The sequence below is a fragment of the Thunnus albacares genome, chromosome 3 (genome assembly GCF_914725855.1).
Source record: "Thunnus albacares chromosome 3, fThuAlb1.1, whole genome shotgun sequence".
Classification (NCBI taxonomy): domain Eukaryota; kingdom Metazoa; phylum Chordata; class Actinopteri; order Scombriformes; family Scombridae; genus Thunnus; species Thunnus albacares.
The window spans coordinates 2,458,054-2,472,998 of NC_058108.1; the positions used below are offsets into that span (position 1 = coordinate 2,458,054).

General features: G+C 40.2%; 1 protein-coding gene across 1 annotated transcript in view; it reads left to right on the top strand.

Annotated features, from left to right (window-relative positions):
• The window catches only part of stx8 (syntaxin 8), a 41,237-nt gene that overhangs the window by 4,528 nt on the left and 21,764 nt on the right, over nucleotides 1-14,945 (top strand). Inside the window, exons 5-6 of the mRNA XM_044345759.1 lie at nucleotides 351-484; nucleotides 1,643-1,735. Coding sequence (XP_044201694.1) covers nucleotides 351-484; nucleotides 1,643-1,735 — 227 coding nt within the window. The remainder of the gene's footprint in view (nucleotides 1-350; nucleotides 485-1,642; nucleotides 1,736-14,945) is intronic.

Consider the following 14,945-nt stretch of genomic DNA (forward strand, 5'->3'; position numbering starts at 1 on the left):
GGATTCGACAGATGTGCATTGTAATCGTATCTCAACTGGGCATATTGTTACTTACATAGCTAAAAGTCACCGATGCATGATGAGTGTTGTACACTTGTATGCTGAAATGGTGATTGACATACAAAAAGGGCACTTTTGCAATCTCCTTTCAGTTGTAGAGGACTGTCGGGTGATTTGTCTTTGATAGTTTAACAGCTGTTTCTCTGCTTCTGGGTCGGATTAGTGATTTCATGGTCTCCAAAATCATTTTTTTTTAGTTAGTTTATGGTGGTCTTGTTTTTTTTTTTTAACAAAAACTTGGAAGAGCCCTTTTGAAACATTTTAAAATTGTTATGATGGTGTTTCAAAAGGTCGACGCTGATGTCCGGAGGGGCGGGAGCAAGTGGAGGAGTTTCTGTCAATCCGTGGCTGATCAACGAATCAGAAGACACCAAGGGGCTGACTTTTGGAGAGATCAAACAGCAGCAACAGCGAATCATTGAAGGTAATTACACTGCTCATCTTTCTGGAGTGACATTATGTTCCATTGAGTGATTAAACAAACTTGTTTTTCAAGTATGCTGTTATGTTCTTTTGCTTTTTAATGGAATAAGTGTGAAGATCAAACATTGATTGTGAAACCATCACTGGAATAATACTTGTAAATCATATTTGTTCTTATTTGTACTTCTTCAGCAAATATAGTCTGGAAGCCCCATCATACACATATGTAACATCTCTGTATGTAAATACAAACATTATGTACGTTACCTTCTTTCCAGTAAAACACAATAAAATACAGGAAGTTTGGTTGGAGGGAAGATGCAATTAGTAGACAAAAAAACATCCTAGACAGTACATGTGCTGTATTTAGCTAGTAGTAACCATGTGGATCTACACATGAAAGGTGGTCATTATCATTCACATCTAGAAGATATACCGTAAGCCCATGCCTGCGTTTTTCCCCGTTTCCCGAATGGCTTTGACATGACTTGAACACCCAGACGTCACTTCACCTGAATCCATGTGACACTTCATTTCTATGTCTCCATTACGGCTCTGGTTATTTTCAATTTGCGATCAGAGATTCCTGTTAAGACAGTGAAACCAAACCACATGGAGGTTTCTAGTCCCCCAGTGGGATTTCTGGTGGAGTTGGGTAATGGTGAGCGCCTGAACCTGCGGTCATAAAGAATTCCTGTGGTAGAGAGCGTGTCAAACTTGGGAGACCCACAGAGGCCAAATCTCTTCTCTTCAGCTGCGCTGTTTTTCCTCTCCACCTTGGCCTGCCGCAGTTGTAATAACAGGAGTAAGGCTGAGTGGGGTAAAGTACTGAATGACTCACATGTGGTACTGTGAGCTGAGCTGGACCCCAACAGCCTGTCATTCCTATTTCCCAAATAGTTCCCTCATTATATCACGAGTACAGTATACTGTAATTGCTCCCTCCTTACAATTGGCTTTTTTCAAGAGAGAGAGAGATTACATCATATCTTTATTGTCTGTCGTACTTGCGTTCTTGGGTGGATAAGTGTTTTGATAATCACATTGAATAATGTGTTTTTTAGTTGCGTTGAACGGCGCTGCGTAAAGTAAAGTCTATCTTTCTTGTCTCCTATTCAAGCGTATCATATTTTAAAAGTTCTTTCCTCTCTCTTCTCAGCCCAAGACGCTGGCTTGGACGCGTTAGCAGCTGTCATCAGCCGACAGAAGACAATGGGACAGGAGATTGGCAATGAGCTGGACGAACATAATGGTAAAGTTTCATGTGCATGTGACTTTGTACATATTAGTCAGAAGGATTCCAGACATATTACACATCACTGTGTGAAAGTCATCAGACATACTTGCTCAACAATGCAACGAGCGGCCTCATGTAACTCGTTGAACAGCGATACTCCCTCACACCACTGACCATGACACAATCAGAACCAGGCACGCACACACAGCCATGGTCAGAGCAGCTGACTTCAGCTCCGTTAACCTTTCTCATAAATCTCACAGAGGAAAGTGACCTTTCTCTTCGTGCTACTTAAAAACATTAGAAAAAAAAAAAAAACTGCAAGAGTTTTGTGTTCTGGAATCAGATCCGCTCCGATCTAATGGTGCTTTAGAGTTTTGTTTTTTTTTTCTGGCTAAATGCCTCTCATCAGTCCATAAATAGCTTCCATCACAGGTAGAACGTGCTACACAGAACGGAGCGCAGTGCTCCAGACAGTTTTTCTGCTCAGACGGGTGGTACCTGAGACAGAAGACTTTGGGACGATCGTCTGTCAACCGGCGAACAATTAGATCCTTTAATGCATCGCTCTCAGAAGACTATAGCAGTTGATGGGCCAAGGCTCCAGGGTGTTGTCTTACAGAAGGGATATACACGTGTATTACTGTTGGGTTTTCTGATATTTAATTGTGAGGCTATCTGTAATGTTCATCCCAGAACATGCATTAGTCTGTCAGCTTCTCTTGTGACAAAGAAAAGACGAATCTTAACAGTAACAGAGAGATTGTTAGACTTTATAAATATAGTCTAACACTCAAATGGAATATTCTTAATTTTTGCAGATTGTCTAATTGACTTTCTCTCCTTAGAGATCCCCAACCAGCTGTTTGTCTGGAATTGTATCATACACCTACTTTACAGGCAGTCGTTGTCTGTTTCTGCCGATGACCATCTTCCAGTTTGGAAAAAAAGGCGTTGTACTATCTTGTAATATCCTGTCTGAGCAGTCGTACCCAAACAAGTCCAGAAGTTGAATAACTGAGTGATCTCGGAGTGGAAACAAACGACCTTCCCTTCTGCTGGGAAGAAATGGCAGATGTTTGGCTAATTTTTGGTTGGCAGAGATGGGAGAAAGGGAAGAGAAAGAAAGGAAAGCTGATTGTTTTAGCCTGCTCTCCTCTTACCTTATTGAACTAGAGACGGATCATTGCTCTAATGCTCCGACTGGCGTGTTTTTTCTACTCGTTTTTTCAGCTTGATGTCAGTGTTTCCAATAATACGAACCTGAATGGGTGATGGGAGAGCTGTTACTGAGAATTACACCAGTTCCACTGCAAACAAGCGAGGTGGCAAATGATTTCGGCTCTGGAAAACAACAGCTTGTCACTCTTCCCGTGTATAGACCCCACATGACTCTTCAAAAATAAATTTGATGGGAACTCAACTCTTTATTTCTGTAATGGACAAAAACATCTACGCCACCTGTGGGTGTTGTAATCACTTCCATGTGTTGAAACCGAAACTGTGCAAATTCGTAGAAACCTGCACACATTTCCACCTGTTTTTCCCCTAAACATATCTCGGTATAAGAAACCAATGAGATAACATTTACTGCCTGTTTTTTTTTTTTTCTTTTTTAGAAAATAACCATGTTGCATGCAGTGTAATGGTTCCCCAGGGTTACCCAGATGGTAGAGTAGAACAGAATCTCCTCATGGACCAGTTTGAGCTTCTCACAGTCTTCTCTGGATCTCTCTCCAAAATTTACGGCCAAGCTTGAGGTTCATAAGGCCTGCTGACACCAGGCAATGATTCACAGGGCCCGCAGAGCTCAGGCCTTCCACAGCTTTTCTTTACCTCCCTGTATTTCTTTCGTTTGTGGGACCTTTGCTACCCCTCCATCTCTCATCTCACTCCCTGCCTCTCCTTTGCCTCTGTTCAACAGTACTTTATTTTATAACCTTTTTTTTTTTTTTTCCAATTTCTTCCCCCACCGTCTTCCCTCTCTCTCTCTCTCTCTCTCTGTGTCTCTTCTGTTTCATCTCATGTGGAGTTATGGGAGAGATCTTGGTTTCTTGGTCTGACAGGGTGGAAAATGGGGATATATGATACATGAAGATGTAGATTCCTGAACAGCAGAAATACTTTTAGAGAGACTTGACCTAGTGACTGCTGATGTAGAAGTTCCCTAAGCTTGATTTAGGCTTTTTTTGGAATAACTGACAAGTTTAGATAGAGGAGAGTGGTTAGCTTTGCCCACACTCAAAATAGGTTTGGATATTTATTTTTTTTTGCTTAAAAAGTATGTGCAGTATCTGCAATCATACTGACTGGGAAAGCGATTTGCCTAAACAGAAGTAAGCTAGCTTTTAAATACAAAGCTGCACTTTCAACTATCAAATGTCAGAGCTTTTCTACTTCCCCCCTTTTCAGAGTCTGATGGGCAGACATACCAACAGATCGCCTCCTTTTTTCCCTCTATCAGCGATGGTTCAACGGTGTGATCGCCCTATCACTTTCAGCCTTGTGCGTGTTGTTGAACACACACACCACAAATATTTGACTAGAAACTGAATTTTCCCCGTTCCTAGCAGCCATACAAAGTTACAGTGTAAGTAGCCTTGTTGCTATGGCAATTGTGTTTATTACAAAACTTTGATTTGATATAATTTAGGTGTGTTTTTATCTGTTCAGGCTCTGCCACCCTAAAGACCCAGCCTTCAGTCCAGCTCACCTCGGTAGTTAATCCAGTATGCGGGAAACGTAGCTTTTGTATTCTTAAGTTTTATATCCTTGTTATTATAGCATTAACTGTGCATAGATACGGACTAAGTGTGGCTTGTTCTGCTTCTGTTTTTCTTACTATAATAGACATTAAGGCTCAATGAATTAATGTATTCTGTATACAAAAAAAATGTATGGAATGTTTTTCTTGAAGACTTGCACTTAAATTACTCGGATTATTGCTTGAGACAGTTTTGTAGGTGCTGCATTTCTTACTTGTATTAAATGTCAAAATCGACAGTGTAAAAAGTAAGTGGATAGTTTAATGTTTTCGGAGAGGCAAAGAAAATGGATTTAAGTTATAAATCAGGGGGAAAGGCAAGGCACCTTGTTGATCTTGACAGTTGGCGCGTAACCTTGGCGTCCGACTGTCTTTCCGTCTTGTAGGATTCCTTTTCCCCCCTGATCACTGTACTGTGGCAGTGTTTTCCTATAAATAGATTAAGCTCTTTGTAGTTTGGCTGCTCAAGTCTAGCTCATGACCCAAGTGCAGTGGAGGTTGCAGTCATTTCCTTTTCGGGAAACAATTCCGGCTGAGGTCAGCAAGGAAGATGACCCTTTTTCAGAGGTTTAGAGATGAACCCAGAGCCCCCAGTTACTCGTCTCCCAGACTCGACTGGATCAAAATGGACTGAAACGCAGAAACCAGTAAGCAGCGATTTCTTAAATTTCGGTCTCTGCTTTATGGCACATGACATTATTCCATTGCATACTGTAGAATTTCCCATTTTACTTGCCAGTCATAACATAAAGAGAAATTCAATCATGATTATTGGGGGTGTTAAAATTAGTTAAATTATGTGCTGCCATCAGGTCTTTCATATTTCTAACATGATGTTAGCGAGGATCAGTATATTTTCATTTCCAAATTAAATGTTGCTGAAAATAGTCCGGCTCATACCGACTGAAATGGCTTACATCAGCAGAAGTCTCCCTTCCCACCAAGAAAGGTCAACACTAATTTCACTTTATTGGTGTTGATATTTCTGAGATTGTGGCCTGGAATGACATCAGTCCATGTCAATGTTTTGTACTTGTGAGTGACAGACAGTTGCTAGATGAGTAAAATTAAGAGGCGGCAAAGGGTTTGTGAATTGGATTAGACTGGAGTTACTGCAGCTATGACATATGTCATGTGCTGTGGAAGCTCTTGCTCTTTCCGTTTGCTATCATGTATCTAGGTAGGATCGGAAACTATGAGAGGTAGACAAACATAGAGACAATAACAGACGCAAACAGTACAAATCCAAGTGTATTTATCTGCGTATCTTGTGCTTACACCTTCATCAAGATGCGTCATTACACAGTATATTTTGGTTAGACAAATCTATTTTCCACCTCCTTTCAGAGTTCACCAAACATACATAAACCTACACAAACCACTCAAATGAATCAAGTCACCGCCATGTGTTATTTGTTTCCACACATTTCACATTAACTGTCACAACCATGGCCTTTCCATGTCCCCCTGTTGCTCTCTTGGATAATAATACTTTGGGCTGCTTGCTATTGCTAAGCAGCTCCTATCTTTACAAAAGAACACAGTAATGATGACCACAAAGTGTGCATATCCGGGATTGAAGAGAAACAGACGGTCATTTGGATTGAGACCTTCTGGAACAAATTTTCGATGGATCCAAGAGATATTTTCTTTTAGTCAACACAACAAGTTTAACCACATATGTACTTAGATCATATCTGAGATTTACAGATAAGAAAAAATGTGTGTTTTTTTTGTTGTGAGAGACAGTAGCAGCTCGGTAAAGGTTGAAGATTTCATAAAGACAAATAAATCTGATTGACAAGAGTTTTGAGACACTTTTTTTTTACATGAAAAAGGTTGCAAACCTTTCAAGTAAAGGCATAGACCGCCTGTTTTTAACTAACATTTTCCAGCAAAATTAAATTAGTTTCTTTTTATTTCATCTATTCACCTTATAACTTTTAGCATACATTTATAAAACTCCATAAATACCTAATCAATATATAAATATCATGCACTTTTCCAACCACTGCCCTCTTTGGAATGTGGTAAATCCTGAATTCTCTTTGTCCCTCCAAACTTAATTTAAAACACAATGAGTTCTGTAAAAGTTAGACAAGGTAAGGTACCCTGCTGCTTTTGGCCATCAAGTTTAAAAGTGGTGATTATTAGAGGATGATGCATACTGCTAAGAAATGGTAACATAAAGGCTTGACTGGAACTGAACAGAGGATGTTACGATCACACTTTATGGTTATGCATCTTAACCACAAGGCCTCCAGGACGCACAGCTGTTTGCCACCATGGTGGCACCGGCGGTGGGAGCTTCTGTAGCAAAACATGTAATTAGTAGCAAAATCTGTTGCTTTAATAGGACTCATTTTTTTTCAAGTCGTAATTATGATTTAGTACTTTTTCGTGTCTTGTTTCCATTATTTCGGTTTTCCCATTAAGGGATTTAATGTGTAATTCATGGGCTCTTTAATATAACATGTGCCTGACTTTTTTTGTGTTTTCTGAAATCACTTTGTCACCTGATTGGTCTCAAGGTAAATGTGTTTTTCTTGCCAAGTGTCCTCTCTGTTAGTAAGTCAGCCACTAACAAAATGGATGGACTTCATTACTGTCTAATAATTAGATCACTGATTTGATTTGAGCATGTATAGGGTCCAAGTTGGGCAGCACTAATGACCTCCAAATAAACAATAGAGTGAGAAGGGAGAAGCACTTACTGCTGCAGCACAGTGACATCAGCAGCTATCCCGGAGAACACAGCCCTCTCCTTGCTTCTGCTTTTAGAAAAGAGCTCGGTGAGCAAATAAACCATGCTAATGATGGCACTTTACAGAAAGTCAGTGTGGTTAGAGTCGAAGATTGATTTACTGTTTGTTTGATTCGCTCAATTTGAAAGTGAGGCTGGTAGTAGTGAGTAGTGTTTTCCAGACGGCATGGAAATGCATAGTGTCATGATGTTATGTTCAAAAGAGTGTTGTCATCAGAGGAATGTCAAGCTTGCAATGAGCCGTAAAAAGAGGGCATCATCTTGTGTGACCACCGGATTGGCTGACTGATGTTTGACTTTGTGAAGTATTGAGGACTATAAATGATGGAGGGATAATGTTGGACACCCACGCCATAATATTCTTTGGTCTCATTTCTCATAAGAAAATACCAACTTCAGGCTGCTCTTGAAATGCTTCTGAGAAGAACTGTGATGTAAGATTTTTTTCCCCTTAATCCTAGTTTAGAAAAAAAAGTAGTAGAGAAAAGTAAATATTTTCATCTTTCAGTGTATTCCCATTCCTCTGACATAGGGCTGCAACTAAAGAATATCTGCAATGTTTTTTTAGTCTATCAGTATTTATAATTAATCAAGTGATCATTTATTCTAAAAATACCAAAAATGAATGAGAAATAGCCATCGCAGGTCATCAAAGACCAACATGGCATATTATATTTGCTTATTTTGTCCAATCAAGAGTTCAAAAACCAACATTTTTCCAAAATTGTGGTATGAAAAGAACATGAGCAAATCAGTGAAATAGGTATAAATATAAAGATATGAACATTTACTCTGTCTCTATAATTTTCAGTGTCTTCTTTTTCATCTATCACAACAAGGACTGTTCAAGCTGAGTGACATTTTCATCCTATTCTGTAAAATCCAACAGTGTAGGACATATTTTTTTAAATTTTCTTTCAATTCCCAGAGTCTTTAAAACAATAGACCGTATTCGGCCAACGTTTCTGTGAATAAAGATTTCATTGATGGCAGTAGCTGTGTGATGGAATGACAAACGCTAGCCAAACGTGGATACACTGCTAGTCACCAGGCCAAACTCCTGTGCTCCGCATCCTAACCAGGGTACGATCAATCACGAGTCCTTGTGTCCTTTTTTTTTTTCCCCCATCTATCCATCCCGGTATCCATCTCTGTCTAAGGCCTGTTGGTGTCACAGTGATAGAGTTGTGGAGAAGACGGGAGGCTAACAATGACATCAGGGACTTGGGTCACATCAGCGGCTGCCAAGCGATGAATAATCATTATAGGCTTAGCGAGGACATTAACATTTTTGGACTCTAAAGAAAAACATCTGAAGACATTTCATTAATCAGGCTTTCTTTCGTTTCCCTTAGTAGATTGATGTCCTCTTTTATCACTCTAAGTGTGGTTTTATCTTCGGTTTTCTTAACTCTCTTTAAATGCAACCTGTTGTACCTTTTTAATACTGTTTTCAGTTAAGAGGGGATTCCAAAAAAGATTTGATGGGCTTTCAATGTGTAGAATTTTCTTCATTGTCATGGAGTGGCACCATAATCAGCGACTGATGTGAATGTAATCCACGTACAAAAAAATGGTTGTCTGAATGTTTCCTTATGTGGTTTGCTGACTGAGTGGCTCAGTGCCAGTGGCCCATTTTCCATCACGCACTCACATCTTACTTTAAGTGTTATTCAGTGACATTGGTGAGAAAGAAGTTATAAACCTGGCACTGATTAAGGTAACCCCATATGTTATAAACATTGGGTCTACTTTTTGTTGCACACGATAGCATTGATATCCTCTGATATTCTAGGTAAGGCTCAATCAGCTGTATAAAAATAAGTTTTTAGATAAGATAAATGTAGTGTAGTCTATAGAGTTAATTTTCAGGCTCTACAAACAAATACAATATGTGGCCATAGTTACTTAAAATGTTTTTGGTTAAAGCTTTGTCTTTCTCAACCACAAAAAAATGGAATAAGAATGATAAGAATTATTTCCCCCATTCTTATATCATTTATTTTTTAATAGACACTAACATGTAGGAGGCTTTCACCCTTGGAGGTTTCCCTCCTACATGCTTTCTGCTCTCCAAGCTGCAGTCTTTGTTGCTGGATCATGGCTTTGATTTATCTCGATCCATCTGGAACAAATGTGTGCTGGTGACAGTTGTTAGCAGGAAAGGCCCCACATTAAAAAAGCCAGTGGCAGAAATTCTCAGACTCCAGGAAGAGAGAACTGATGTGTGGCAGCAGTAGAGGAGAGTGATGTTGGAAACACTTTTTTTTTTTTTTATATGACTTTCAGACCCGACTTTGCAACAGTCTGAGAACGGGGCAGAGTTGTAATAGTCGCAGCTGCGGTTGTCATTAGCGTGTGAGACGCAGAATCGAATCTCACTTTTCAAAGTTACTATAAAACAAATAAACAAATTTTATTTTATTAGAGTTTGACCCTTAACACATTTGTGAGAAGCACTCATCAGAGTCTTAAATCTCAGCGGGAGTTTTCAGTACCCAATAAAAAGTGACTTTGTGACTCAGGAAGGAATGATAAAAGATCAGTGGTCTTGATACCAGTTTTGTGCCCAAACCAATTATGTCATACTGAAAGAAAAGCAGAATAAAGATGAACAAAATAACTTCGCCCACACTGTTGGAACCCTCGAAAGGTCACGGTAGCAATTTTTTTTTTCCCTGCAGTACTTTTGCGTTACATCGCACGATAATTTGCGTTCCCTTTCAACACCTTTCGGGTCACCATGAAGTACTTCTTGAATAGGAACAGCAGTGTGTTGCGCCACTCTTTCAGACAGTTATAATCCACTAACAGTTTAATGCAATGCTCTGCAAATACTACACACAGAAGAGATGATCTGGCACTTTACATGTCACTGTGGACTGTGGACATGGTTATTGCAATGGCCACAACGATGTCATGTGTGGCTATCGTAGCTGTACTTTGGCTACTCTTTCCCGCTCCTATTAATATTAGCCGAGGAAGCATTTTAAAGCCTGATGTTTGGGAATTGAACCCAGTGCTTCTATGAGATATGACAGATATGTTATCACCCATTCACTCAGCACAGCCTCCACTAGGCTGAGAGTGTATGTAAAAAACCGTTTAGCACTTTAGAATGTGGTTCATGTCATTGCGTTTGAGAATAATGCATCAAAGTTGGTCACAATTTCCTGGAGCAGAGGATGTTTTTCTCTCTCCTGTTGTGTAAGGGATATTACAGTACATTAAGAGCTATCTACCCCACAGCTTTATGGATCAAATTATCCTGAGTCGGCATGTTTGTGGGAGCTAGTGTTTCTTTGAGAAATCTCTAATCTTAATCAATTCAACTAAAAGGACTGTCCATTTAGCTGAACATTGGCGCCGACACACTAACTAATTATTTAAAATGCAGTTTATTTTGCTGACATGTTTGCCAGCAGTTCAATGGGACAAATGATAGCAGTGTATAAGTCTGTAAATCTGATTTTGAGGACAGAAGACTCAGGATAGCTTCGCGTTTTATTTTGAAGACTTCCTGTCTTACTGACCCGTCAAGTCAAAGCCCAGTATCAGCTCTTCATATTGTTCATGTCCTGGGTGCCAGGTAGGTGGAGTTATAGAAACCTGGAAGCACAAATAATAAATAACCACATTCACATTCTCCACCCAGAGAAGCCCAGTATACAGTATGATGTAGGATTGAGGTGTGGTCAGTCCTGCTCAGCTCATCTGTAGACCCGGATCACATCCAGATGTCCACCAACAGGCCTGCGTAGAGACTGGGTGAGGTTGTTTCCCCTTCCACTCCCTTCTCTATCCATCCTCTACAACATGCACGGCCACCGTGCCTGGCAGTCGCGAGCTTTTTCACAAACTATCAATTGTGCGTATTCCCAAAAAACGCATACGCTAATAAGAAAGGGAAAAAAAAAAAATAAATTCTAGGGAGGTACGATTGCAGCAGTTCTTTCCCACCAATGTGTTTAAAGCAGAGAATGACACAACACTTGGAAACAAACAGTGTGTGTGTGTTCTTTGAAGGGTTTGGTCTTATTACCATGTCTTTGAGTAATCCGTCTTTTTAGTACAGTCTTAGTGGACAATAAGGGGGGTTTAGCTGGCGTTGTGTTTAACTTTGATGCTAATACTGTGGCTACAGATTCTGCAGTACTGAGCAATCATTTATTATCTATTACATTAATCTGATGTCTATTATATTAATCTATTAAACATGCACATATCCGTTATATGACTCGGTCATGATGCATGATTTCAGTCATTACAAACAGCTTAGGTTCAAATGCTTATCTGGCCATTTTACTCACTATTACTAATTCTTACTACAGTTTGCTAATTAAGTTAATTAATTGAGGGTGCCTTCTCTCTTTGCCATGCTGGAAGTATGACATGTCATCGTGGCCAGACACCCGTTCACTCACTCACTTGTTCACTAAATCACTCAGATGATGAGCAGGGATGCAGCCTCGTGTTGTTGTCTTCCTCACTGAACAGAACCAATTGAAGAGGACGTTTTCTTGTCAAGATGGGGTTTTACTTGACTTTTTACACATGGCTGCAATCAACCTCAATTCATGCTTTGCTCAGCTACTCCTACTGTCTTTCATTATCACTCTCCGCACCATGCCACACTTTGGTAAGGTGGAGTAGTGAATATTCATTCATATTCATATACACAATACATATCATAATTTTATTGGAGATGCAACAGAAGGTATTATTGGTAATATCACAATGATTTAAATGTTTTTTTTAGGTCATTTATTTACTTTTAAGTGTAGCCAGTATGGTCAGGTACTGCAGACCACCAACACATGTATGAGCAGCACTGGTGAGATACACCACTATGGGAGTTTAGAAACATTTGAAAAAGGTCATTTCTGCTCAGGTCAGTAATTTCATGTGATGCTTTATGCTCAAAGTTATCTTTACTGCAAACGTAGACTCCTAGATGTAGTCAGTAAAAGCACCTGCTTATGTAACTTTCTGGCCTGCATTGCTGCTGCACTGTTACTACTGTGCTTATAGCAATCAAAAGGAAAATCTACACTGTTACTGTAAAAGGGATACAGAGAACATCTCCATCAGCTGCCGCTGTATAACACCGATCAGTCTATATAAAGTATAGACTGTTATACAGACGTTACATCGCCCTCCTCTCAGCGATTCCTCACCAGATTACCTGCTCAAAAGGAGGATGTAATGATTTGACTGCATTTCGTTTGCACAGCCAAGTCACTCTTATGGCTTTTTTGGGAGAATTTCCTAGCGTGTGTGGTATGTGTACAATTTAACGGCAAACTGATGTCGATGCTGTGCTGTAATTTTTCCCTGGAGCACTTTTGCGGGCAGATTGTCCAGGGGAAGCACATTAGCCGTATGTGTTGGTGGTATTGGTGGTTGGGAAACTCTACAGTTTCAGCTGCCAGTTCCTTTGGCTCCGAGCAAAGGATTCCCTGCCATTTAATGGTACCTTTGACTGACTCAGGCTTGGCTCGGCAGGTTCCTTTTGGCTAACACAAGTGACAGTGGGAACAAATCTCCCCCTCTGTTTATTTAATTGCTAACCGCTCTGGTTTGGAGGCCACGTTCAAAGGGCCGACGAATGGAGAGCTGCCTCGCGTTCCCCTCAGCCTCAGGGTAGCATGGGTCATCCCACATAATGAGTGGAAGGACTTACTTTACTAAGTCTGCCTCAACCCAAAGCCAGCACGTGGTTCCCATTTAAGCACAGGGGGAAGGTTGAACCTTCATCTGCTGGGCATTTTTATGTGTTTATGTGTGTGTGCAAGTGCACATATATACATCTATAGCAGCCTGTGTGTGTGTGTCTGTGTGCAAAGAGATGAGTGCGTATGTTTGAGAGTGGAAGTGCCTTGTCTGAGTGTGAGATCATTTTGTTTGTACTGAAAGTGTACACCACATGTCCAGCACATGTTGTCAGGTTGTGATTGGCACACAGGCCACATTTATATCTGCATGAGAAGCTCCGAGGCCACTGGCCAGTCTGGGATGGGATGGAGTTTGAGACCTCACACGCACGCAGAGACAAACACACTCACACACACACACACACACACACACACACACACACACACACACACACACACACACACGGAGTGCGGTAGAGAGCAGGGTGGGCTAATCTTTCAGATGCACTTTGCATAGACGGCGAGGCGAGGGACTCTGAGATTTCCTGCAGTGAGAGAAGAAGATGGAGGGAGGACAAAAGAGAAAAACAAAGGTTCACAGGCTGGGAGGGAGTGAATAAAAAAATGATGAGAGCGGAAAAGAAAAAGTAAGATAAGATACAAAGATACAAAGAGATTATTCTCTCAATGAAGAACTTGGCCAGTTGAACTCATGAGGAACTCATTTAAAGACTTTTATCATCACTGATAAAGAGAAAAGAATGGACAGAGGTAGGAGGAAATAAGGTTTTAAAAAAGGAAGGTTTTTAAGAAGAGTTTTTATAAATGGTATGGGAGGGAGTTATATGATATGTATTTATAAAGCTCTTCTTCATGTAATAAAGTACCCTGTAGATGGTGTGTTTGATGCAGTTTGTGTTTACCTACAGTACATATGCACATATTTATTTACCACATATTTATTTAGTTTTTGCACTCAGCATAAGCTGAGCTCAGATTACAGTTTGAAAGAACATTTGTTGTTTTTACATCTTTTGTGAAAACTGTTGACTTTAATGTATTCAGTCTATTTTTACTGCGGTTTTGCACAAGATAACTGTAGACATAACACACACAGCGTATTGTTATAGCATCGGAGAGGTATTTGACAGAAGTGCGTCTTAAAGCGATAACTATCACCTAGCCTTCAACGTGATGATACACCTCCGTCCCATTAGAAACTGTTACACGTCTTTAATCACGCTGCACAAACGTGTCACCGACAGCAAAAACCTTTCAGGTGGGAAACGCTTCATGCTTCCGTCCATTTCATCTGCTATCTGATAACCCTGCACGTGTGCAATCAGACACAACTTACAGGCCAAACTAAGGATGAGAAACCCCCACCTAGACAAAAAGGACGGGGGGGGGGGGGGGGGGGGTAAAACTGTTTCCAATCCTAGGTTTGATCACAATTTAAATGAGCGGCCCTTTATTGGCCTCTTTTTTTTGTGTGTGTGTGTGTAAAATGTTGACGTTCTTTTTATGTGTTATGAGTACTGCACAGTTCTGTGCCACTTGAACAAACACGTGCCCCTAAAAAAGGCTTTTGATCTGTTATCTAATCATTCTCATCTGTTTCACTCTTGGCTTAATACCAGCCTCCTGTTTTGTTTCCAAGCTGAGTCTGAGACAGGCTGTTGTGTAAGCATTTTAGTGTGAGCACAGATCTGCACTGTCTACACTAAAGAATGAAACACACACAATTACAAATAAAACACTGTTTTAGGAATTATAGAGAGATGAGACTGATGCCATTTCATTTGTCTGTGTTCCAGAGTAACTTACATAAAGTAACAGTTTCTTTAAGGACTAGGCATTCATGTTATCTATGATTTCTTCACCAGTAGACATATAATGTGCTCATTCAGACTCGGGATCTAATAATCACTTAAAAGATCATTTGAAAGATCTGCACTATGTCAACTTACCGGTGCATATTATGTCTCAATTACTGCTAAAAAATGTGTGTCAGTAGCTGAAGAACTCTACTACACTTACATG